Below are 26,409 nucleotides of genomic sequence, written 5' to 3' on the forward strand. Positions count from 1 at the left end.
GAAACATAAGTTAGAACAAAGCTAATGCAAGCTTAGATAAGATAAATGGAGGTGAACTTAAGTTGCTATCACACTGTTTCCTATATTATAACACAGTCTGTACTTAAAGACAAATATCTACATGTGAGAAAATGTAGGGGATTCCTATCAAATCTTTGAGGTGTGTGTTTCACTTTTGATGCACTTCCCATTTGAATTGTGCATCTACACTGACATCAGTGGTGTGGAGCTCAGTGTTCTGCTGTGTCAAGACCGGGTAGGTCACTTTTCCACAAGAGAACTGTCTCGAGTCTATTTACAGATCATCTGGGGATACAATGTTCCTGCTCTATGCATGGCCCCCAAGTGACCAAATATTCATTAGCCAAACTAATCAGACAGCTAAGTTTCACCTTTAGCTCTAGACATCTTAACCGTTTGTGTGACGTAAAGTGAGATTAGGTAATGTTTGCTCTGGGTCACTGCTGCCTTCTTTAGTCACAGTTCCCATGTCTGTTTGTGTAGTCCCTCGTTTCTCTGAGATGAATCCAAATAAATGCACTTCCTACACCATCCTCATTCCTTTTGTTCTTCTCCTCCCTTCCGTGCTCCACAAACTGCTGCTCCAAGCACAGTGCGAACTAAAGATAAGAGTCCAGACCCAAAAAACACACTGCGTTCACAGCCAGGACACGTGCACCTCCACACGCACACGCACTGAAGCGTTATTCTGGGAGTGCGGGTAACAGCTCACACACAACGGGGTTGTGTTCGAGTCCAGACCCCAAACACAAACCTCGCAAGTAACAGGCTGCGTGGGCGCTGTGTTTGGTGTGTCGTCACTTTTATAATTACACGTGGGTAAAAAAAAAACAAAAAAAAGTGTTAGAATCCAGCAAAGCAGCTCTCCCCTGAGGCTAAATGTTGCGTTTAAGAATCAGATGGCTGCGGCGGTCTGCCTCTCAGACAGAAATCTAGACGGAGATGGAGCGAGGATCAGAGGATGAGGCTGGCTGCTCCTGCATATTTTACGACCTGTTCTGCAGCCATCTGCTCTCTGACATGCTCACATACGCACACACGCACACACACACGCAGGCGTTTGAACTAGCGGTCAAACTTCCTTTCCAAGAATGTGTGCCTGCTTAGACACACACACACTCGCGCTCTCATAGACACAACGCCGTCGGCACGCTACCGCAAACCATTCATAACGCTGAGCTATTGATAGGATTGTTATTATTGGAGATACTTGTCTGCGGATTCCATCTATCATAGCAGCACCTTGAGCGGATTGCTATAGAAACGGACTGTGATGATGCTGCTAAGTGTGTGTTCTGGTAGTGCTGAGGAAGACCAACCAGTGACTGTTGCAAAACGTTGCTCATGGGAAAAAATGAGAACCAGAGCACAGATAATAACTTTGTCAGTCCACCTCAAGGTGATCATAATGAATTCATTTACATATACTGTATATACAGTAGCTACTGAGCAGCCGGTTTAATTACTTTAACAGCTGCAAGGTTACTTATAAAACTGTCACAGCTATCAATGTACAATTTATAGCTTTTTCAATGTTTTGTTGAATTAAATTAGAGTGTGACCGGTGAGTTAGAGACTTCATCAAAATTATTGTCCATAAGATTTAAGCATTTAATTTAGAAATGTTTTGTGTTCTTCTACAGACCGTCAAATAGGAAACATCGACTAGTCTGCCTCCCGTCATTGATACTGTAGAAGCACTTAATGATTAAGGAGAGAATCTGGTAGCTTAGAAGCAAAACGTTAAGAACTAAAGGACATAATAAGGTAATTATCTTAGTTTATAAACCAAACTCAGACATTATTTTGCCCAGAGGGAAACTGGATTGAAATATTTTAGGCTAAATTAAGCTCAAACATATAATTAGCTAGCTACTTTCTGCTTGTTAGCAAGATATGAAGATGGGAGTGCTAATATATGCTAATTAGCTTCCTTATAAACTGAGCTAAGATTGTTTAAAGGTAAGTTTATGTAAGATAAATTAAAGATATACAAAGTCATGCTAAATGGAGCTAAATGATGATAAGATTAGATGAGCTAAGCTAAACGTAGCTAAAGAGAAGAACTACAAAGTGGTGGGTAATTATGAAGTCGAATGAAAAAGGAATTGTGTTCAGTTACATCCAGCCATTCTAGTTAAAAAATAATAAATAACCAATATACATATAGTTATGTCATTCTTTTTTAGTCAAACTGGCCATTTAACTGGAGTGCAGTTCACACTCCAGTTCACAAGATAATGCAAGATACTGTGAGTATCTTAGTACTAATGGTTCCCTTTGCATCCAATTTTCTGCTTAAAAGTCAACTTTTTCCCTCAATCTTAAAATCCAACATGGCTGCTGTGCATATACAGCAGTGAAAATTACAGTAAAAAGTTGTTTGATACTTCAAAATGTTTGAGAGATGTCAATGTTTAGCCTGTAGAAGCCTCTAGTAATGAATGTGTCATATTACGGGTTGTGTGAAATTCTGAAAAGTAGTTGCTGGGTGACAAGTGATGACAATCGTTGCCATCCTGATAAAACAATAAGCAAATCCCAATCATTCATGCAACTGCAACACATTTAATTTGGAAGTAACATTGTTCTAAAAACCAGTTCATCTCAGAAGGAAAACGGATATCGGTGAAACACAACTGGCCACAGAAATGTAACGTATCGATTTCTGAAGTTGAGCACATTTGATAAGACACTTGCTTTGATACTGGGACAAGTGGTGCTCAAATAAGGGAGCTATACACCAGAACCCTCAATGACTGACAATGCATTCACTTACTTTAGAACAAACATGGCCATGTTTCCTGACCACAAATTGTGAGTGTATAAGTTCCCGTGCGGTACAAAATCATTGTTACTGTTTCTACGCATCTTCTAAAAGAAGATCTTTCAAACCACAGTTCATATTTAACATATAAGAGGTCAATCATTACCAAACTCTCCCTGTCTCACCCCAGTCCATCTTAGGCTGGATCAAATTGGCTAAGGTCTTTGTTCGTTCGTTCGTTACGGTGGAGAAGCTGCGGTGCGGTGCTGTGGACAGTGGATGGATCGCAGGCAAGAGTGGAGCAGCTGTGAACGACAAAGCCACGACAGAGAAAACAGGTAACAGTATGTCCAGCGGATTGAAGGCTGATGGGAGAGAGGCAGGGGGGCGGCGACGCAGGATGGGGCCCTACCTCCCGTGATCACTGAAATTAGAACCCTAGCCACCATGGTGGGTGGTCGTGGTCGGTGGCAGCAGGGGGGGTAGGGTGTTCAAAGGGACACATACAACATGCTGGAAACTCTGTACCTTTCAGTGTGCCGTCAGAGAGGGCCCAACTCACCCCCGGAACCAATAAATCTAGAGGAATGAGACCGTGTTAGTCAGAGGCTGACGAAAGCAAGGAAGGAAGGATGGACTGAGTGTTCGGAACGAGAGAGAGAGAGTTAAAGAGAGAGAAAGAGGGAAAGTGGGATGGAGTAAGGTTAGAAGGAAGCGATGAAAGATTTTAGCTGGTTTATGTGCCTGTGTTAGGTCTTTCCAGTGATTCTGAGTCCAGTTCTTCCGATCAATGTTGTCAGGGGTTGTCAATTTGTTCCCAGAACTTTCACAAGGTTTACGTTTTCAGCTACCTACTGTACACCCAACGTCTTGTCGTGTTACCCCTGTAACTCATCGACATCTGCAGGTAACCTTGGCTTTCTGCGTTGATACACTGCTAAGAAACCATCTTTCACCACGGTTGTATAAGGGGAGGCGTAACGTTCATCTCAAAATCGGGCAAAGATATTCAAAAAGGAACAAACTGTAGATGTGAAAGAAGAAAAAAATAAGAGACGCCCGTCCTTCCAACACAACGTTTGCGTATGTATTCTGTGTGTGAAGGGGAGTTTTCTCAATTGGTCAGGTACTCTTGTCAGACACCTTCTGTAAAAGGAAGATTAATTTTTCATCTGTATTTCTCAAGAACTTAGTTTATCATACAGGAGAGATCTATGAACTGTAAGCTCTAAGTAACTATTTGTGTCCACTGCTCCTGTTACCAAGTAATAAAAAAAAGAAAGTGCCTTTAAAATATGAGGTAAGATACAGAGATGCACCGAGAGAAATTGGTTGTTGATTGGAATCAGTCATAGTTAGCTTGGTAAGCTCTCGACTTCTCAAACTCTAAAATCGGAACTTTTTCCATTCAGTGAAGCCATCTTATTAGGTTAGCACTAGACAGTCATGCTAGTGCTAACAAAAACTTAAAATGAACTATTTTTGTTATGAGTGAGTATTAAAGTAAGGTTAAAAAAAAAGTACCTAAAACACTTAAAAGAATAGACATGTCTTGTATCTGTTTTTTTTAAAACAACGAAAATCCATGAATATATAAGACCTCCACTAAATATGCTTATAACTCCCTAATTTGATCATTCACACAGCGAATATACTTTAATATGAATTACAGTGCACATTGGAAACCATTTTAGCACAACCACAGGAGCTAATACCAACAGTGTTCCTCATTTTCGTTCTTCAGAATATAGCCAATCAGCACCAAGGAAAATAAATGGTACTCCTTGATTGGCCGCTTTCAAAACGCCAGCCAATAGCATGTCGAGTAGCATTGAATGTAGGAATTTCAGCTTTTCATTCAAATATTTCAGATCTGCTCTACAAAAAAATAAAATCCCTGAATAGGCGGGTTGTGGAGTTACGTTACTCAGAAAATAGTGTTGATTACTTTGACTAAATTACTTTGGACTGAAGTCAAAATCCTACCTCCCAATCAAAACTTTACAAAAAACACAATATAGAAAGTTGGCAGCAAAATGCTCATTGGTGCATCTCTAATACAATACCATGAGTTCAGGCACTTGATTCAAAACAAGGCTAAGGCTAGCATCAGCTAGCACCACATTTTTTTGAAGGTGTAGGAAGCAGTGGAAGGGGCAAAAATCAAAACAGGCAGTTTGTTATGAACTCCTATACAGCCACAGGGGAGGGGAAATGAACCCTCAGCCCTATAAATCTCCTCTGCCATGATCCCACATCTCAGCTAAGGTGTAGCGTCCAGATTGTGGTTCGACCCTTGCCCCCTGCGGCTGTACTAAACCACATGCAGAAGAGAGGAAGGGAGGGGGTGAGCTCACCTTATTAGTTATTCAACAAGTCCCCCTCCCTCTAGCTCTGTGTATCTTCTACCATGCAAGCCCTGTATTTCAGCACCCACTGGGCATGCTTCAAAGGGCCATCCCAAGCACGACGTAAACGGTAGACCAGGCAAGGTAAGGGCAGCGGGAAAGGAATGACGGGGGAACTCCAGTGGTCAGCTGCCTTAACTCTGTAGACCCTCCAACTTTGGGAGCTTTTCTCAATCACCAACGTGACAAACCTGATGCTAGTATTGAAGGAGAGCAACCAAAGTCTGTGGTTAGGTCTGCAGAGCCAGAGCAGATGACCACCAGACTACATTGAAAACTATCCTGGGGGAGGGAGGATCTAAAGGAAAAGGGGAAGAGGATTGTCAATAGAAAGGGAAGATTCTACCGCACAGTAGCAACTATGACTGGCGCTAGCTCACTAATTGCGTTCTTCTAGATACGGCCAAACCAAATTAAAAAGCAAAAGGAAAAAAAAAAAGGCTCAAGCTCAAATTCAAGCAGGACTCAGAAAGATGTGGAAAGACTACCGACCAGCCAGCTCCTTCTCCTTACTCCGTCTCTTTTTCTCCATTCGTTTCAATCTCTTCTCCTCCCTGCGTTTGGCCTCCTCTGCCTCCTGGTGGCGCCGACATTTGTGGAAGTTCTCCACCACCACGCCCACGAACATGTTGAGCACAAAAAAGGCCACGATCAGGAGGAAGGAGATGAAGTAGAGCAGCATCCACGGGTTGTAGTTCATTATTGGCTGGAATACACAAGAAAAAGGGAATGATTTTAGTTTCCCAGAGGCTTCATGAAAAAGCCTTCATGACAAAGGTTACAATTACACAACGGCTGAAGAACATGAATAAAAGGTGGTTTTTTCATGGTTATGAAAATTGTAGCTTCAAGATTGTTGTAGGAATTATCAAAGAGTCTAACTAACCACAAGCAGTAGTTCTGGCAACATCTTAAGATACTTACCTGTTGATCAACTCCTACAGCATCAAGGCCATCATACATGATATCCACCCATCCGTCTTTTGAGGCCAGTACAAAAAGAGACATCAATGCCTGATAGAAAAGCAAAAGAGGGAATTTGTATTAAATGTACACAATCTTCTATTTTATTTTTTAGGTTTACAATGCCATCATCACATCTCAAAGTCAGTAAAGTCAGGGATCAGGGGTCTTCAAATCAGACCTTGGGAGCCATTGTCCTGCATCTTTTAGATGTGTCCCTAGACTAACACACCTAAATCTATTGGCTGAATAACCTCCTCTGTATTCTGTCAAGTTCTCCAGACTCCTGCTAATGACCTCACTATTAGACTCGGATGTGTTAAAGCAGAAATGCATCTAAAAGCTGCAGGACACCAGCAGCCCTCGAGGCCTGGAGCAGATGACCCATGTCCCAGACAGTACTGCCAGCAGTAGCTTGAAGGAGGTTTTGGGCTGTGTTGACAATTGTATATGATGCTGAAAGAAGGTCTCAACCAAGGATTTTAGTTGGGCTGAGGTATGAGCTTGTGTTTTGTTATTCAATAATGGCCTAAAGTACTCACGTTTGAGTAATACTTAAGAATACGTAGGAGTTCACAGGACTCTTCTACTGTTTTTGACAGTAGAAGCCCCTCATTCAAACCAAGTCTACCAACCAAGTTTATTCAATGTTTGGAAATAGAACCCAATACTAATACTCAATTTCTTCTTTCCCTGATGGAAATTTCAGTTCACCAAAAGTCCTCTAGGTTTCCTACTGAAACCAGGTCAGTTAGAAGACCTTGTGCCACAGAATCAATCAACTACTGAATGCAGACAACAATAAGATTGGCTGACCTAAGCTTCTATCTGGGAGACCTCAAACAAGAAAGCAGAGTAACATTGTTATATAATAGAGTTGGTGGTAGGCGTGGTCAGTTACTGGTATCAGCATCGACCTGGTTTTAAGCTTAAGGGTTACAGGTTATGGGTATGGGGTTTCCTACCTGCCCCAGGTTGTCGAAGTTGTACTTGTGCCGGACCCATTTGTAGTGGGCCCCCTCGCAGTCTGTCCTGTTGGTTATGTTCCTCACATCCTCCCCCTGACACACAAAGAACTTCCCCTTGAAAAGCTGCGGAGAAAAAACACAAAACATGGATAAAGCCACTTCACAACTGTTGGGTTCAGTTCCAGGGTTCGGGGACGGAAAGCCGTTTCAGAGGAGGATTGTTTTCACTGAGAAAGTGCACACTTGATTTGTCTCAGACTGTGAAATCAATACTGGAAGTTGAGATTTTAATGGGATCTCTGGCCAGAGCATGGCCCAGCAAAGCTGTTCAGGTGACTGTAATCTTGAAGTTAGCTTTTGGTTTTGGGGTCCAAAGCAGGTAATATGTAGGAAAGCTTATACAAAATTAATCAACTGCTGCTACATAGAAATATTTGGCCAAATAAAATGCAAATTTTTTGACTAGAAAGGCCTCAGAAATGAGGAGAGGATTCAGTATTCCTCATGGTATCCTCACAGCCAGTAATGTTTCATGACTTTACTTGGACAGATGGTTTATGGTCATTAGCACACTGATGAAGGATAAACAGAAGCTCAAACTGCTCCAAATGCACGGTCTCTATTGGTACCGGGAGATACTTGGCTTTGCACTCTTTACTCAAATCTAATAGGTAATGCCCATGAATAAGGCATATTGAAGAGAACATATGTAGAAACTAGAATTTGTTACATGTGGAAGAAAAGAAGGACTCTCCTGTGATCCTGCAGGGTTTCCTCCAGTGTATTATAAGCCTGGTGAGCCACCAGGTTTTACTTGTGCCCCCACCAGGCTAAGCATTGCCTTATTTTTAAATTTTTTTTCTTAAATTTTTGCATTTTTAAGACTTTGTAGTTGGTGTTGAGATATTTCAATAACACATAATTATCATGTGGTATTTTAAAACTTCCTGTCAACTTCATAGATTTTTTTAACTCAAAAAGACGACGTGCCGATGGATGAATGACCGCCTTAGCACCCGACCACCAGGCTTAGCCAGTTTTCTGATCCTGTATGATGTAACGTTGCTAACCGTGAGCACTGACGCTCGTTGCAGAGCCCTTTCCTCTCACCTGGACGCCAAGGATGCCAAAGATAATGAAGAAGGCACAGCAGATGACGACGATGTTCCCGATAGGCTTGAGTGACGACATCAGTGTCTCCACCACCAGCTTCAGCCCCGGAGCTCTGCTGATCACGCTGGAACACAGCACAGGACAGGGTGTTAGTGATCCGCATGGGCCTCTGTGTTTGTGCAGCAAGCGGTTAGGTCACTACTGTACAGATGAGACCAGATGGAGGAGGGATGCCTGGAGCGCTCTCTCTTTCTCTTTCTCTTTCTCTCTCTCCACCTCCATATACTCTGAGCATTGCAAGAGGCTAAGATAAGATACACACATTGTTTTTTTTTAATTATTATTTCTTTAACGCATTGGTAAAATCCGTAAAATCAAAGGAACTTCTTTTGATTTTCTTTCTTTCTTTCTGCTCTCGTCGTTCTTGCCGTCTTTTCGGTTTCTGCAGTTGAGCAAACAGACACATCTAATTAAGCCAATGTACTGATGAGAATGTGCAATTAGTGCCAGCAAGGCACCCGGTGCTGCAGCTGAGCTCCAGATGAGCTTCCCAGCTAATCTGAAACCCAGAAGCACATACAGTATATACAGTGCTGCATATACTTTGTCTCATGTTGTTACTTTACAACCATAAAAAAGAAAAAGTCTTTTATTGGGATTTTATATAACAAATTATAAGGTATAGTTGTGAACTGGAAGGAAAATGATAAATATGTCAACTTATTTATTATTATCATTATTGTTCACTAGTAAAGATGTAATGCCCCTTTTTATCCGAAGCCCCTTAATTAAAATCCAGTGCAATTTAACATCTAGAAACTGAAATTTTTGCCAGTTCTTCTTCCAGGCAAAAAATGCTCCAGCTCAATTAGACTGTACTTTAACTAGGCCATTGTCTTGTATTTTTCTCCACTCATCCTTCCAGGAACTCTGACCAGCATCCCTGTCCCTGCTGCAGAACAGAATGCCTCCACGTGGCAGAACCGCCGTAGAGTTTTAGAATAAGGATGGTGTGTTCAGGGTAATGGGCAGAGTCGGTTTTCTGTAAAACATCTTGCATACAGAAAGAAAAAAAACAAACAAAAGTCCAGTTTAGATCTCGTTTTACTCAAGGTTTGCTGTCAACTGATTCTCGCCTGCTTCGAAAACACAGAGCTGACCTGATCCTCGGTGTTCTTTAAAAAAAAAAAAAAGAAAAAAAAAATTCTAGGGTGCGGGTGCGATGCCGCCTCTGATTCGTAGGGGGCAGCAGTGTTCAAGAACTGTACGTCTCATTTTTCAGGAGGTATTGTACAAAGGTGTCCATGAATATCCAGTGTTTCAGAGCATATGTGTGCGTGTGTGCAATTGATAATTATTGCATGAGGACATTCGTCTTTCTACCTTCTTGCGTCATGCTCCACTTTTCAGCTTCAGTCTGAAAACAGTTAAGGAGGAAAAATGATGTAAGGACGAAGTACTAACTCCTAATCGGTATTCTCTGACAATAAAGTACAGGCTGTACACAAAGGATTCGCCTTTGTACGGGACATGAAAAGGATGAGCTAGAGATGCGTGAAGCTGCTTGGAGGGGCGGGTGAGGGGGAACAGAAAAGTTCTTTGCTTCCAATCTAAATATCTGCATAATTTCACAGCATGTCCCTGTTTTGTGCGCGGCACAGAAGAGGCAGAGAGTAGCGCGTGGCGATGCTCGACACCTGCACACCCGCCTCCATCTGCGCCGCCGGGAAATTATTCAGGAAAGGAGAGGGGTTTGGGGGGGGGCAACAAGTAGGGAAACAGGAGGCAGGGGTGTTCAAACAATGCGAACGCTGATTGAGTGACGCCGGGATGCAGAAAAAGAGATGAAAACAAGGAGAGGAGGAGGTTCAGCTTTTTATTATTGTGTTTTAAAAATTCCAAACTGGGTTTCTGGGTTTTGTTTTCTTTCTACAAATAGAAATCTGGGGGCTTTGTGTTCAGCCCCCATCAGCGACGCTTAGATGAAACGCATCTCGGTTGCCATTATGGCTGAAACTCCGCTCCGACTTTACACGTCCAGAGGCTGGAAGTTCTGCCTGATCATCTTCACAAAGTTGCCCAAGCTTAGATTGGATGGAACGTGTCTGCCAGTGGCAGTTTTAAAATCTCGACACATGTTTTCAGTTGGATTTAGGACTATTTCAAAACATTAATGTGATTTGATCTAAGCCAGTCCAGCGGTATGAATAGGGTTTAAGTCTTCTGCAGCTCATATTATGGAACCCCGCCTATTTTCAATTCAGGATTCGCCTATTGGCAGATTCGTCTGTGGAATGTAACTTCATATTGTTTGCAGATAATATGCCAATTTAGAGATATTTTCCCAGAACATATCTAAAATATGTTTCAGCCTCAGGAAGCTGAAACACCAAGGCTCAGTGCCACTTGACATGGCAACGCCTGGCGTCTGCACAGCAGCCAATCCAGGATCGCTATTTATTGTCCCAGGCACTGATTGGCTGTTACCCCAAAGAGTGGAAAATAAGGAAGACCTGCTGTTTGAACATAGCCAATAATGTGCCTTGCTGGTTTCCCTCTCAACGTAGTTTGCTTTGAGACAAATAAGTTTTTCATTGCTCTCATTTGAGCAGAGCACCTTCTTCCACAAAACGTAAATAGCTTATTTTCATGACTTTGCTTCAACAGTAGCTTCCTTGCCACCTAGTTTGAAAGGCTAGTCAGAAGAACAGCTAATGTGTGTCCTGTCGACAGATTCTCCAAAGCTCCTCCAGAGTCACCATTACCTGTTTCTCTGATTAATGTTCTCCTTCACCGATCTGTCAGATAAAATGGAGAACTAAGTTTGGTACTCAGTTGCGTCACATCAGTTCCATTGTCAAATAATGGATAAAACAGAGTCCTGTGAGATGTTCAAACCTAGCATACTGTTTTATAACCTAACCCTAATTTGCGTTTCTCCGGTTCTACCGGTTTTTCTGTGTTCCTCGGTCTTCACGATGCCGTTTGTTCACTAATGCTCTATAAACCTCTGATGCCTTCACAGAACAGTTGGAAAATGTAAAAATGCCCAGGAATACGAATAGGTTCGATGAGCCAACCAATAAAAAATTATGTTAATTACAACTGGATGCAAATCAGGGGTCAAGGAAGGCATCACAAGGGTCAGCTAGCACATTAGCTTCCCCATCGCAGGGGTCGAGAAAAATCACATCATCAGATGATGAATGACCTCAAATGGAAATCTGCGTGAGGTTGCCGGCAGCGGAGTTTTATCAACATACACACCTCGTGACGAGGGGTGACCTACCGACTACAACGCCCGAAGCTTGGAGTCAAGCGGTATAAGTGGACCCACCACGGCGGGTGACGCGGCCGGAGGTCAGAAACGTGCCGTTAGGTGACACACAGTGAAATCGGGGACTACACCCTCAGCTCTAGTTGCGGGCCGGATGATAAACGACTCCGTAAGTGTGTGTGTGTGTGTGTGTGCTCGGTCATGCTCTGTTAAACAAAGCTGATGCATCATCCTGTCACATGTGCAGATGCTCTCGTACCCCGGCGGACCTCCTTTTCCAGCAAAAGCTGAAGGTGCCGCGAATATCTCGACTCCGAGAGAAAACGGCAACGGCGACACGCTCATGGAGAAATGATGCACTGATCATCTGTTGTTACGTTTCATGTGCAGCCCTCGGTGTTCGCACTGAATTTTCTCGCCACATGTTGCACAAAATGAACACAGAAAGGTGTTTGTTAGTTCCAAGCTGCCAGGGATTTCGTCTTGGGAGCATGTTAATGACGACGGGTGATTGATACATATTCCCGTATCAGCATCAGCAGCGCAGCATCGCCAGAGGCAAAAACACAAACGAACGAAATAAAATTCAAACTCCCTTTGAAGAGCGAGGCAGACACAATCAAACTGCAGGAACAGGCTGATCCTGGTATTAATGCTGAGGCATTGTGGATGACTAATCTGTGTCTTACCTAATGTGCTTTAATAGCTCTGAGGGAAAAGTTTTTCACTTGGTGGCTGCTTTATTGACTCTGAAGACAGTGAAATGCTCCAAAATGAGTGAATAACATCAAGGTTTAAAAATTATTTTTATTAAACATTGAACTGAAATGACTTATTTGGTCCTGTTGCTAACGAAGCGATGCTTTAAGCCGTGCAACAGCACAAAATGGTTATGGTTGGATACAAATATACATTATTTACATCTGGCTAGTAGAGATGAGAGAACACCATATGTGAACATATGCCTGGAATCCTAAGGAGAAGGGTTACAGCAGCAAAAGACAACCTGAATGAAAATGGCCACTTCTCCTTCATCAAATTAAATAAGATTGGTGTCCAACGTTTGTGCAGCAAAAAGATTTTGTTTTGTGCTGCTACCATTTTAAATATATTAAGAAATCTTTCCAGAGGTCAACCAGCCGGTCCACATTTACAAAATCAAATGGAATGCGGTGTTAATCAACTGTGCTAAATTTGTGGCGGTTTGTGCAGCATTACTTTTTTGTTTGCGGTGTTGTCATTTCTAAGGTAAAAAAAAAAAAAAACTTTTCCAGAGGTCACCAGAGATCAACTTTTCCTTTCTTACCCACACTAAAAAAAAAATCAAGCAAAATTGATGTAAATTACTTGTGCTACGTTTGTGCAGCAAAAGCTTATCTTTGTGCCGCTTGACATGTTAAAGATTTTAAGAAATGTTTCCAGAGGCCAACCAGCTGGTCCACATTTGCAAGAGCAAATGAAATGCGGTGCTAATCAACTGTGCTAAATTTTTGGCGATTTGTGTGACAATATTTTTTGTTTGTGCCGCTTTTATTTTTAAGATAAGAAAATATTCTAGATCAACTTTTTCTTCCTACCCACACTAACAAAATCTAACAGAATGTATGTAAACTACTTGGGCTGTGTTTGTGCTGCTACCATTTTAAAAATATTAGAAATAATTCCAGAGGTCATCAAAGGTCATCAAACCAACTTTGAAGTTGGTTTTGAATGTGGATAAGACAAAAGCAATGGTTTTTTCACACTCTAGAAAACTACCAGAACTTCCTCTATTGCTTACAACGGCTGCAGGTGCAAAAATTGAGTTTGTCTGTAATTACAAATATCTTGGTTTTATTCTAGGTAAAGAGCTTTCTTTTAAAAATCAAATAGCAAATTTGTTACGAACATTGAAAATGAAGATTGGGTTTTATTATCGAAATGGCTCTTGTTTCACTCTTAAAGCTAGAAGTAAATTGGTAGCAGCAACCTTCCTGCCACTTCTGGATTATGGAGATGTTTTATACAGTATATGAATGCTTCGACCAAAAGCCTTAAATCATTGGATACGGTGCATCATTGTGCTTTAAGGTTTGTAACCGGCAGCAAACGTTGTACACATCATTGTGAATTGTATACAAAAGATGAATGGCCTCCTTTAAGCATAAGGAGAAAAAAATCACCTGATGATCCTTATTTATAAATCTCTACTGGGCTTGGCTCCAGCATACTTATGCTCTCTTTTACATAGATCTGTTAATTCCCATTCTTTACGCTCAAATAACATTTTTCTTTTGCAATTACCATGTGTTCGAACTGAAAAGGAGAAGCAAGCCTTCAGTGTTATGGCTCCTTCAGCCTGGAATCAGCTGCAGTCTGAACTCAAGATATCAGAACTAATTTCAATGGATTTGTTCCGAGCAGTTCTTAAAAACAGGCAACAAGACTCTATTAAACTGTTTCACTGTTTTTAAATTGTTTATATTGTTTTATACTTGTGCATATGTATTAATTAGTTTTATTTTGTAACCAGGTTGCTGTGTATTGCAGACTTCTGCCCAGGTCCCCCTTGAAAATGAGACCCAGATCTCAATGGGGTTTACCTGGTTAAATAAAGAAAATAAATAAAAATAAATAAAAGGTCAACCAGCTAAGGCCACATTTACAAAATCAAATAAAATATGGTGTCAATGAACTGTGCTACGCTTCTGCAGCAAACATTTTTGTTTGTGCCGCTATCATTTTTAATATAAATAGGAAGCTTTCAGAGGTCACCAGAGGTCAACCATTCCCCGATCCCACACACTAACAAAATCAAACAAAACTGATAGAAATGACTTGCGCTGAGTTGGTGCTGGTTTGTACACCTACAATACAGTATGTGTAGTACAGTTGATTGACACTAAATCAGCTTGATTTTGTAAATGTGTGTGTATGTGTGTGGCAGACATTGACGGATTGTAGCAGTGGTGGTGCCCATGACTAAGTTACTCAAGTCATTGTTCCTGTTATTGACCAGACAGATGCTTCTATAGGCGTTTTATTATTTTTGTGCTGCTGAGCTCGCCCAGTAGGCAGAGACTACTTGTGGTAGTCTCTGCCTACAGCTCATACTGTAGTCTCTGCCTACAGTATGAGCTGCTGCATTGCAAATTAAACAATCACCACCTTAAAACGATTCGACTCTATTGCTTTATGATTGTGCGGCCTCGGCCGACGACGAGCATCAAAGCCGCCTCAGCTCTTTTGTTTTTATTTTACTTCTTTTGTCAACACGCATTTTCCTGTCTCTGTCCCTCATCTTCCAAGCGTTTTCTCCCCTTTGCTGCCATTTTGCATTTCCCTCACAGCGAAGACATTACACTCTCCTTTGCACCAGATAATATTTGCCTTTCGCTTTGAATTTGCCCAATTTCCTCCTGTAATTGCTTTATATTCTTTAATCTGACTTTAAAACCTTCTCGGGGATGACAGTAAGTCTGCGTCAGCCTTGCTGCCATCTAGGGATTAAATAAAGCAAGGCCAAGATTAACAGAGTGAGGAGTCAGCAGAAGTTAAAGTAAGGTGCCTCCGGCTTGTTACATTTAGAGCAGATTAAATAATTGATGCTACTTTAATATTTCACCTCCTCAAAGTGTTTTTTTTAAAATTAAACTAAGTGTATTGTTGTACAAAAACACTGAATTCTACTTTTGTTGAATGTTATGTCATTTGTAATCACTTTATGCCATAAAGGAGGTTTCAAGAAGTTTCTAAATTCATTTTATAAGAGGATAATGACCCAAAACAGTTAGAAGAATGAAAATGATGTTCCTTACACAATTGTTACTAGAAATTGAATGATTGTCTGCTAAAAAAATTGCTCCTTTTCTGAAAGAACAGAAAATTCTGCAAAGTGAAAACCTTATTTCTAGGTAAAGATGCTTCTTCTCACCAGATTTGTTTTAGTTTGTTATAGTTTGATAGCAGACCAGTGAAACCAGAACGCACACAGCCAGGCCTTCACAAGATTTGACTGGACACATCAACATTTTTAATATCTTGAATTGAATCTAAGACCCCCAAAAATATAAATATAGAGGATCTTTGTGAGATTCTGCTGTGTTACAATCAAAATAGCATAAATAGTGACATTTCGAAGCTCTTAATCCCTGTAGTGCCTAGCTTAAAATAGTTTATTTTTTTCAGAATGCTCCTAGCTTGGTATTGGATGGTAGAAGAAGTGAAGATAAATTTGTGCTTGCTCATGATAGAAGCAGAAATGCTAGCTAGCTACCAAGCTAGCTAACAAGAACATATTAGCAGCTATTTACCGGTAGCCGCAAACACCACAATGAACAAGTGGCTCGAACATTTCCCTGACAGAAAATTACATACAAGAATATACAAGATTAAATAGCCCTGTCACAAGAAAATAACTTCCTTGAGGCTAACTTATTTTGCTTTTCATGAAATTAAGATATTTTTGTTGTACAGAGACCATGGTCACTGATGCCACACTCTAAAACCTCTTGATTCACAATAAATTCAGGCCATTTGTTTTTCAGGTCTACTCACCAACCTGAAGAAGAAATTGTCAGCACATTTAAAGCAGCTAACCAGCAAATATTTGAGCGTCGCAGTGCTTACAAATGATAGATTGGTTGGTGGATTCTTTACAAACTTAGCAAATTAGTTATTTTGTTTTTGAGTCTGTTCTTGAAAACCAAGTAATCCAGTGATGTATAATTGCATGTTGTAAGTTGGACTGTGTCATCAGTAAATGCCTCTTTATTGGGTTTTACACTGAGCTCTGTTTATTTGCTGTCCATAAATCATTGAGATGGTAAACAAATAAGGCTGAGGATTGATATTACTATTATTTTTTATATACATATTTACAATTTGATGACTTCATAAATACATGTAGCAGTGAATTTAATGTATTTGATGTAATCATCTAATTAAATCTTTTTTTATTTACAACTTCAGCAGAGATTACATGGATCATTTACAATATTGCGATACGTTAATATCCCTCAGCGGGAAATAAATTTAAAATGAACTGAAGCACAGGAATGCTTAGAGCTAATGTTTCAGGTGTGCTAAGCTAAAATTCAGCATTATGTTAATTTGCTTTTTAAGTTATTTCGATTCGGATGTTAATTTTAAATCAATTGCGAAGCATCATACCTTTTGAAGTTCTTATTTTTCTTATCTGAGAGCATGTTCAAAGAGCAAAAGAACTTTTCTTTTCAGAAACTTGTCAGATGAAACTCAAAACTGGGAGTAAAGCAAAAACATTCTGTCGTCTTTACGGCGGCGCGGAGCCGCAGCAGCCTCTGCAAAGGGCTTCACTTTGCTGTCAGAGGTGAACGTCAAGAAACCAAGAGGATGGGAAGAGGAGAGATCACTGGATGTTTGGTGGGATAAATTTGGCGGGATGAGAATGAATATTTGATTTCCGTGCTCCTCTCGAGAACTGAGATAAATATTCAAAAGAGGTGGAGGGGAGGGGGGAGGGCGGAGGAAAAACTCGCAGAGCTCCCCTTCAGCAGATGAGACGTTGAGCATGAGGATGTAAATCAAATCGAGCGTGAAGCCGAGAGAATCCAAACGCACAGGAGACAGGCGGACGCAAACCGCGGCTCAAACACCCGACGTATACGGGTATTTTTAGATCAGAACAAGAATCTCCAGATTAGAGATTTCCGCTGCGTTTCAGCTCAAATAAACACGACTGTCCAAATATGTGGTTACAATAACTTGGGTATGATGCTAAAATAAATGCCTCCACACACACACACACACACACACACACAAACATATCCTTACCCAAATACACACACTTCGTCTAAATCAAGCATGAAGCTCAACAACTTGGACGCATATTTAAAGATTTACAGTTAAAAACCTTGAAGATCTTTATACCCTCGATTTATTATTATCCACAAAATACTTTAAAGCAAATGTTCGTTAATACGTATTACATAGCAAATATATTTCAGAATATATTTTTGGTTAGGTAACATTTTAAAAGCCCTTTTTAGTAATAAAAAAAAGCCTTTGTAGCTACGCCAGACTTAAAGAGAACCATATATGGATGAAAATAAAAATGCTATTTACATCACAGTGTCTGACATGCTTCGGTTGTACGCAGCAGATGGATCTGGTCTTTTTAAGGAGAATTATGTCAAATTAATAAGTGGCCACTTACAGGCCTCTGTTGCCCCCTGGGTGAGGGAATCTGGGGAGCAACCCCAAAGCTGATGGATTTCATTCCACCAAAAGTAAAAAATAACTGAAGCAGAATAAGTATCCAGACAACAGAAGTGATGAAACCGTCAATTAGTATTGAGTTTTTAAAAATATATGTCTCAGTTATGCATTTTATATACATGTCTATGTCTCAGTTTGAAGAAGTCAATAAATGTCCTCTGTATGTTTTCCACGATAATTAGCCTCTGCTACCACTTTTCTTTTTCTGTGTCTGAGCTAAGTGACAAAGGTAACTTATTACCAATGGTATTTGTTATATTTGAACTCAAGTGGCCTTTATTAAAGTGTTCAGAAAGGAAAAGTGAATGTAGTGGGAAGACCAGCAGCAAAGGCTGGTGGTGTGAAGTTGAACTGAATACGTCGGCATCTGTAGCTGTGTTTCTGTTACAAATGTGCGCAAAATTTTCGATATTTTGCTTATATCAAACCCTCCTACCCCCTTATTAAATTAAAATCACACGTGAATAAGTTTGTTCATGAGATAAGCCGTTAGAAAATCATGGAAACAGTTACTTGTGATATATATCTCACCCAAGGCGCTCGTCTTCTATCAGCCAATCAGAGGAGAAGTCAAGTTCTTAATCGGTGGTTGGAGGCACAAGCCTCTTGGGAGCGGTTACATATATATGCGGTGTTTGTGGAAAATTGTAGCCTGTGATTTTACAGAAGAGTTATGGATTCAACGCTTTCAAATGAACAAAAACATTTGATGAACTTTGCGATCCTTTATACCTCAAATAAACGCTGCACAAACAGGTGTGGCTCGAGTGATGCGATAAAAGGTGTTTCTGTTGGTGTGCTGTGGTGGCACACCAATAGCACTCCACTGGTGTGGGTTGAAAGCCCACATAAGGGCTTTTAACACACATAAGAAAGCCTTAATCCTCGACACAGACTTCGCAGGTTCAATTCCCAGCCTAATGATCTTTCCCTCTCTTTCATTACTGACTTTCCTGTCTGACCGCTCTCAAATAAAGGCCACTATGGCCAACAAAACCTTTAAAAAAAGTGTTTCCATTGCAGTTTTGCGAAATGCACTAATTCTCGATACGATGAAAAACCCCCATCTCATCCTAGCGCAAATTTATTATTATTTTTTTATTGAAATGTTTCAATTAATTACATTTATTTTTGTGTTTCTAATTTGAGTAATATTATGGTCAACGGAAATGTGGCCAATGACACCATAGCGTCCCAATACTGCAGCACCAGTTCTACAGCTACATCAAGCAGCCTTTCTTTGAATAACTTTTTAGTAGCAACGTGGGTCTTGTGTTGTGGACGTCTGTAATTTAAGTTTTGAGATGGAGGCTGTTGTCTGAGTAAACTTGGCCTTTCCTGTAGCACAGTTACTAGGGGGAACTTTCTAAAGCCACACCAGTGCAGATTAGAGCACAGGTGTGCTCTAATCTCTAATCTGCTCCAGTTCTGACCAATGCTGGTCAGAACTGGAGCAGAGTTGATGTCCGCCTGAATGAGACTAGAAGCTTTTTGTTTTGCATGACAGTTTTTAACCACAAGCCATTTGCAGTTGAGATGAATAAGTCAGACAAAACCTCGTTATTCTCCTGGGTACTTGTTTTTTCTTTCAAACTTTTTAAACATATTTCTTATTTTCTGAAATAAAATAAAAAAAACCTAATATGAGTAGTATGATTGAAGGGAAGTGAAAAGGGAAACTTTTAAAAAAGGATTCTATCTGTCCTTTAGGTTTCAGCCCCAACACCACCCAAGGAAAGCATTTCCTTTCATCTTATTAATGGTTCCACCTGCTTCAGGGGCGTCTGTCTGCCTCGTGAGTTCCCCCGGGAGAGCCACCTACCGGAGCGGCCTGAGCGTCCTCAGCAGCCGCAGCACTCGGAGCATGCCCAAGATTTTGGTTCCCGTGTTGGAGATGAGAGACACCAGGATGTCGACGACAGAAATCATCACCAACATCCCGTCCAGGATGTTCCAGCTGCTCCTCAGGTAGGCTTTGTCCCCGAAGAAAAAGCCCATGGCCGCAATCTGAAACAGCAGAGGGCAACGTAGAGCGCATTTATACTCTCATGAACAAAAGCAGAGGTTGTTCATCTGAAAATGTTGGTAACATTTCTGTGTGTGTACAGGATGATTTAGTCTGCTGCATTGCTTTGTTTTTTTTTTTGTTTCTTTTTATCTGTGTGGCAGTAGATTGGTTTTCTATCGAGCTTTTCATTTATTCATTACTGTCCAGCTCAATGCTCGTTGTCGACTGATTGTCTTCTTGGCTGCAAACATTAGAAAGCCTCAAAGCGTTCCAAACTTCATTTCTCAAACTACATTCTCCACATATCTACCCATCCAAAAAGCAATTTGTACACCCCGCACTTTCTCTCTCATATTAAAACAAGCCAACGTGACTGTTTTTTTTTTTTTTACTTTATGCATTCCACAACATCTACTGCAATCAAACCTGAGCACATGCTCACATGATTGTTTGATTTAGATTTTATTTTAATAAACAGTACATGCAGCATGTTCACACTTATTTCATTTCTGAACATTTTTTCATCACAAGTGGAAGAAAGAAGAATGAGCAGTTCTCAAAAATCCTAACAAAGATAAATCGGGGAAATACAAATGCTTGTCACACTAACTACTCTGAAAGTCTTTTGTGGTTTTCTTCATTTTCATAATTTTTATTTGTTAAAAACACCGAAAAACTTATTGCTTTCTTCCCACTTTACAGCTATGGTCAGGTATGTGGTCTTTCACGTAAAAATATTCATCAAAAACAATCACGTTTGCGGCTGTAATGTGAGAAATTTTGGAAAAGCTCAAAGGAATTTGAAAACTTTCTCAGGCAATGTAATTATATGGATTTATATGTTATAAATATCTTTGTAATTCTTCCAGTCATCAAATTATTTCAGATACTCACATAAAAGAAAGCAATCAAAATCAGGCAACCTATTACAAAGCTACAACTATCCACTGAGAATCAAATAAAAAACATTTATGCAGAAATTAGATTTATAGTAAGGCCCTATGATTCCTGTGATGTGGATAACGTGGACCGACTGGTTTAATTGAAAAAATAAAACATAATCTACAATAAAAAGCAATATTTATGGAATTAGCTGACGTTGGTGAGAAAGGAAGAATATACAGTATATGTACAAAGAGTTCTATGAAATGAGAGAAAACTATTCTGTGTGTTTGGTCAGCATCTTACTGAAGTTACGATTACTTCTCAGAGACACAGAGAAGAGGCTAGCTCCGCTAGCAGCCTGCTAACTACACTAGCACTTATCCACAGCTGGTACTTAGCTACTGAGCTGCTAGCTCTGCTAGCTAGCTGTCAACTCTGCTAGCATTTGTCTCCTCTCCACACAGACTATGTAGAAAGAGCCGTCAGTGCTGTATCATCTCACTGTAATACATTTCATGTTATTCATTCTAGAAATTACCCTGTCCTGTGTTGATGTTGCTAGTATGCTTATCTTATTCATCTACTAAGCTGCTAGCTCTGCTAGCATTTATCCACACCTCATATGTTTCCACCAAGCTGCTAGCTCTGTTAGCTAGCTGCTAACTCTTATACATTTAAATAAATCAGTCGAGAGTGCTATCTAATATGAAGGTGCTTCCTGCTCTGTGTCCCAACTCAAATTTTCCTTCATGACAGTAAAACTAAACTAAACAATCTTCAGTCATTTCTGGTGAAGCAATGCGGAGGAATGGGGTTGCACAGTTGCAGTTGTAGGAATGTGAAAGCAACACCAAAACACTGATGATCATTACTTCAACGGATATTCCTGATGACAGATGGAAGAAATAAAAATTAACAAAGGCCCTCATTGTTATGGAAGTAGATAAATATTTTTGTGTTCAGTTGAAGCATATTTGAAAGGGATATTTTCTTTTATGTTTTTCCACATGTCTGGTTTCCTTAAAAATGAGGGGGAAACGTTTTTTAACATCTTGTAAAACCAATGTTCAGTTAAACCACAGCGGTTTCTTTCATTTGAGATACAAAACAGAAAATAATGACTTCGAAGTATTGATTTGTTGATTTCTTTTTCCTTCACCCTATTCACACCATAATTCCAAACTTGTTGGGTTAATAAATATGGTAAAAATGGGAAAATAAAAGAATTCAGACAAACTGAAACAGAAAACTAGAATTAGGGGGATTTTTTAAATATACATAAAAATAATAAAATTATAGTAAACAAAATAGGATCTTCTGGGGCCCATATTTAAGGTCCCAACTTAAACATGTCTAAGTTCAGCTGCTCTTTCAGTTCAAGCTGAATTTAAGTTGAATAAAAGCAGAATAGGCATTCAGGAAATGCAATGCAATGCAAGATGATCTGAAATAACAGAAACATGACGGCGTGCGTGTGTGCGTGTACGGTGGCCCTACATTCCTAAGTAACTGGTCCAAAAATAGAGACAGAGGCTTTGAATGAGTGACACCCATGCACTTTCCTCTCCTCTGCCTCCACTCGCTGCTGCCCACGCCTCTACGGACCTCCATTCAAAGCAAAGTCATTTTAATGCAGGCGAGACGATCCTTCTCCTGTGCGTGAACGCGTGTTTGTTCTCTCTCTAGTCTCCTTTTTGAACTCCTTTTCTCTCCATTTTCCTTTGTGCTTCAGCAAATTAGAGCATCTGTAGCCATAAGGAAGATTTTATTTTTATAAGGAACTTTGCCACTGAAGTGGATTTATCAAGTCTAGTTGTCTTTTATCTTATACTATCTTTTTTTTTTTTTACTGTGAGGTGATTTGAGGTGTTTAAGATCTTTTTTTTTTTTTTCCCCACATGAGACAAGTGATGTGTTTCACAGCAAAGAAGCCACTGTTTAAAAGGATAGAGGACACTGGAATAAAAGTACAGGAATGCAAAAACATGAATAATGCAGATAAATTGAAATCCATATTAATAAAATATCAGTTTATTAAACATAGAAATGAGTTTTAAAATTATGATTTTTATGGCAATAATTACAGATGTATTTTTAAATGTGGAATAATTTCAATTGCTGCTTTGGGCTACATTCACACAGCGGAGAAATGCAACACACATCTGTTTTTTTTGGGGGGGGGCTTGCCCATTTGCTGCCCATTTACGATTTGTCCATGGCAATTTGAACAGTACAATTCTGATATTTTCACCCTTGCAAAAAAAATTACATTTCTGCCACTTTCACATGTGGAACAATATTGGATATGTATCCAATAGTCTCTGCAGTCCGAACGGTCATGTTGCATTTCATGAAAGTTTTACTTCATTGACATGAGACATCCATCATAGTTCTGTCAAAAAGTTATATTAAATATGTATAGAATGAAAATATTTTAGTTTGACAAGTTTTTCCCCACATTTTGGTTTATTGAATTGTGGCATGTCTGGCTTTCCATACATGCTGTAGACAAAATTGTTGTTACAGTTTTTTTTTATACGAATCCTATGAATCAAACTGTCCTTTAGCAGTTAAATGAATACAGAAAAAAATAAAAAAGCAAATAAATAAAAACACTGCAAATGTAAATTTTTAACTGTCAAATCTTTATTTATTGTAGATATAAGCCTTTAAAATGTCAATTCATTTTATAGTGAAATTAACAGAAATCTTTTTTTAATGTAATCTACATTTTCTGTGCTCTAGCACGCCATGAAAACAACTTGCACTGCCATGTTGGTAACTACATAAACCATAACATCTCATTGGCTAAACCAACTCAGTCATTGACCAATCACCTGTCTATTCTCCACTGACTTCCACGTGTGCAGATAACAGGTAAAATAAATTTACTGTAGGATGAGCTGAAGCCTAGTTTCACAAAATAATTAAATATTTAATTAGGTACATGTTGTTTTAGCCTAAAATGTATTTTTTATTGTTTATTTATTTAAGCAATTCTTAAATAAATACATATTTGATATATTTATCATATATAAGTACCACATAAATTTTTTTTTATTCATCTTTTGATATGTTCATTGAAATACGGCCCTTAAGATTCTCCATTTTGTCTGGTAGTCATGGCTACCTATCAAGATTGCTGTTAGTGGTGTTGGTGTTGTTGGTGGGTGGAGGGGTGATGCTGGATCATAGGTGGAGAATTCAAAGAATATGGAGTGTAATTATCCCATATAATATGGGATAATTCAGGGGTCCCTCAGGGTTCTGTGTTTGGCCCAGGACTGTTTGTTGTTCCACAGTCTGTCTAGATCCAGTTAGTCACAAAAAGTGTGATATTTCTCATCACATCTCCAGTGCAGACATTTATAAATACATAATAGTAATTATATATATATATATAATTATCTTTTTTTCAAAATTTTTATTATTGCTTAAAAAGTTAAGATAAAAAATGGCTCTGCTAAAGAGTGCAAAAAAACCTCACAGCATATTGAAGAAACCCAGCAGTCAGTTTGACCCTTCTGGGCTGTCTAATGTCTAAATCTAATGTCTAAATTAGATTAAATAAAAGCTGCAAGTGGAACTGCACAGTGGCGCAGTTGGTAGAGCTGTTGCCTTGCAGCAAGAAGGTCCTGGGTTCGATTCCCGGCCCGGGGTCTTTCTGCATGTTCTCCCTGTGCGTGCGTGGGTTCTCTCCGGGTACTCTGGCTTCCCACAGTCCAAAAACATGACTGTCAGGTTAATTGGTCTATCTAAATTCTCCCTAGGGGTGAGTGTGTGTGTGTGTGTGTGCGTGTGTGTGTGTGTGTGAATGTGTGTTTGTCCTGTATGTCTTTGTGTTGCCCTGTCCGTCTTTGTGTTGCCCTGTCCAGGGTGAACCCCGCCTCTCGCCCGGAACGTAGCTGGAGATAGACACCAGCAACCCTCCCGACCCCATTAGGGACTAGGGTGAACAGAAAATGGATGGATGGAAAAGCTGTAAGTGGACGTCTCACCTTTACGGTCATCTCTGCCACGAAGATTGCGGTGAAGATGTAGTTGGAGAATGTCAGGAAGATCCGCTCCTGCAGAACGACCAGGCGACACGAAACTAGTTAGGATCCCCGTTTTCCTCCCCAACATCTTTATTCTTTTGGTTTCTGCTGAGCCTAAAGTTTTGCCTCTAAACTAATCCAGAGTCTCACTCAATAATGTATGAGGAAGCTACTTTCCTCATATTTTATCTGAACACATCTTTTTCTATAAACACTCCTGCTGCAGTCTAATGATAGCTGGCAGGGCCCCTTATGAGGCTTGGTCTTTATTCACACTCCATAAAATATTCAAGCAAGGAATCTCATTAACATTCTTTTCTTTACAAATATTCAAGTCGAGGTTACTTAAAGTAAGCCTTTTCCTGTCGAAGGGACACTTTTGAGGCCCTTCTCAATCCGTTTCAGCATGCCTCCGTTTGACGTGAACACGGAGAAGATGACGGGAGCTTACTTAACCTCAACGAGGACAGAAGAGGGAAAACATGAAGAATAAGATCCCCTCAACGAGTGCTTATTTTCCCTGCTCCCCCCTCTGCCTGAGGAAAAGACGACCCCGTCCTGCCTCTAAACGTCTGTGGATGTGTGTGTGTGTGTGTGTGGGCGTAGGTGGCCGTCTTTCCCACGGCCTCCGACTGCCACCACACATGCTCCGAGGAGTCACATGTGTACACTACGAACGGAGACGGCAGACCCGCAGAGCTCTTTGCGAAGTCTCTGGGAACACCAGGAATGTCATCAGTAGAAATTCTTCAGTGGAGATGGTCCATAAATTCCAGTCTGCAGACGCCATCGTCATCTCTCTCTCTCTGATAGATAAATGGGGCGGCTTTGTTATTGTGACAACGGTCACATTCACCAGGTCTAGAAACTTTCTCAAAGGGATTTCTTGTCTACACACTGGGATGACTGGTTCATATTTTTTGCCTTCTGACACTCTTTCGCTTGATTCTCATCTCTCTTCCATCTGGGATTTCTTCCATTGAAGTGGATTTCTCTGCGAGAGTTTAAACCGGGCCAATCAGTGAACGAAAAACATTGTGAATGACAACTAGGGCTGTTGTAAGCGATTATTGTAGTAATTGAGTAATCGACTAACATTTTTAAATAAAATATTGGTAAATTTTGCCATAGCAGCAGTATTGGTATCGGACGTCAATATCAGCCCAAATTTTCATATCTGTTAATTCCTAACAATTACTTTTCCATAGCTTAGAAAATCAACCCGTAACAATAGCAGTCAACATGGACAAAAATTCCACACAAAAAATCTGAAATTATACACACCCGACGTTACGCTAAGAATGCATAGCATTCATCAGCAACTCATTGGTGGAAGTGAGAGTTTTGCTCAACACAAGTAATCATCCGACCGGAACACGGTGGGCTAAATAGTAAAACATAACGAAACTCTGAGGCAGAGAAATTTTAATAATCGTGTTACTATAATCACTCGATGAATCGTTACATCCCCACTGATGATGTTGATCTACTGTCATTGTAAAGTCCTCGAAGGCTGCAATGTTAGCACTGTTGCATTGTAGCAAGAAAGTCCCCAGGTTCAGGTCTTAGCCTAGGTTCCTACATTTTGTAACATTGTCACCTGTTTTGGCTGAAAATCCAAAGACTGACATGTTTTAACAAGAGAGTAAACTTGGTGTGGGTTAGCATCATGACCTAACCCCCTTAGCTCACCTGTGTCAAACTCAAGGACCAGGGGCCAAACGT

The 26,409-nt window shown here is 40.1% G+C and overlaps 1 protein-coding gene across 14 annotated transcripts in view; it reads right to left on the reverse strand.

Annotated features, from left to right (window-relative positions):
* The window catches only part of cacna1g (calcium voltage-gated channel subunit alpha1 G), a 279,545-nt gene that overhangs the window by 40,598 nt on the left and 212,538 nt on the right, over positions 1 to 26,409 (reverse strand). For 10 of the 14 annotated variants that reach the window (XM_023341243.1, XM_023341251.1, XM_023341250.1 and 7 more), the window contains 7 exons: positions 24,646 to 24,714; positions 19,577 to 19,761; positions 8,238 to 8,364; positions 7,125 to 7,250; positions 6,121 to 6,210; positions 5,710 to 5,902; positions 3,317 to 3,367 (listed from right to left, as the gene is read on the reverse strand). In XM_023341243.1, the coding sequence (XP_023197011.1) occupies positions 3,317 to 3,367; positions 5,710 to 5,902; positions 6,121 to 6,210; positions 7,125 to 7,250; positions 8,238 to 8,364; positions 19,577 to 19,761; positions 24,646 to 24,714 (841 nt within the window). Of the gene's footprint in view, positions 1 to 3,316; positions 3,368 to 5,688; positions 5,903 to 6,120; positions 6,211 to 7,124; positions 7,251 to 8,237; positions 8,365 to 19,576; positions 19,762 to 24,645; positions 24,715 to 26,409 lie in introns of all 14 variants that reach the window. The other 4 variants (XM_023341248.1, XM_023341247.1, XM_023341245.1 and 1 more) reach the window with 2 other exon arrangements.

This window comes from Xiphophorus maculatus, chromosome 10 (genome assembly GCF_002775205.1).
Source record: "Xiphophorus maculatus strain JP 163 A chromosome 10, X_maculatus-5.0-male, whole genome shotgun sequence".
In the NCBI taxonomy this organism is placed as follows: domain Eukaryota; kingdom Metazoa; phylum Chordata; class Actinopteri; order Cyprinodontiformes; family Poeciliidae; genus Xiphophorus; species Xiphophorus maculatus.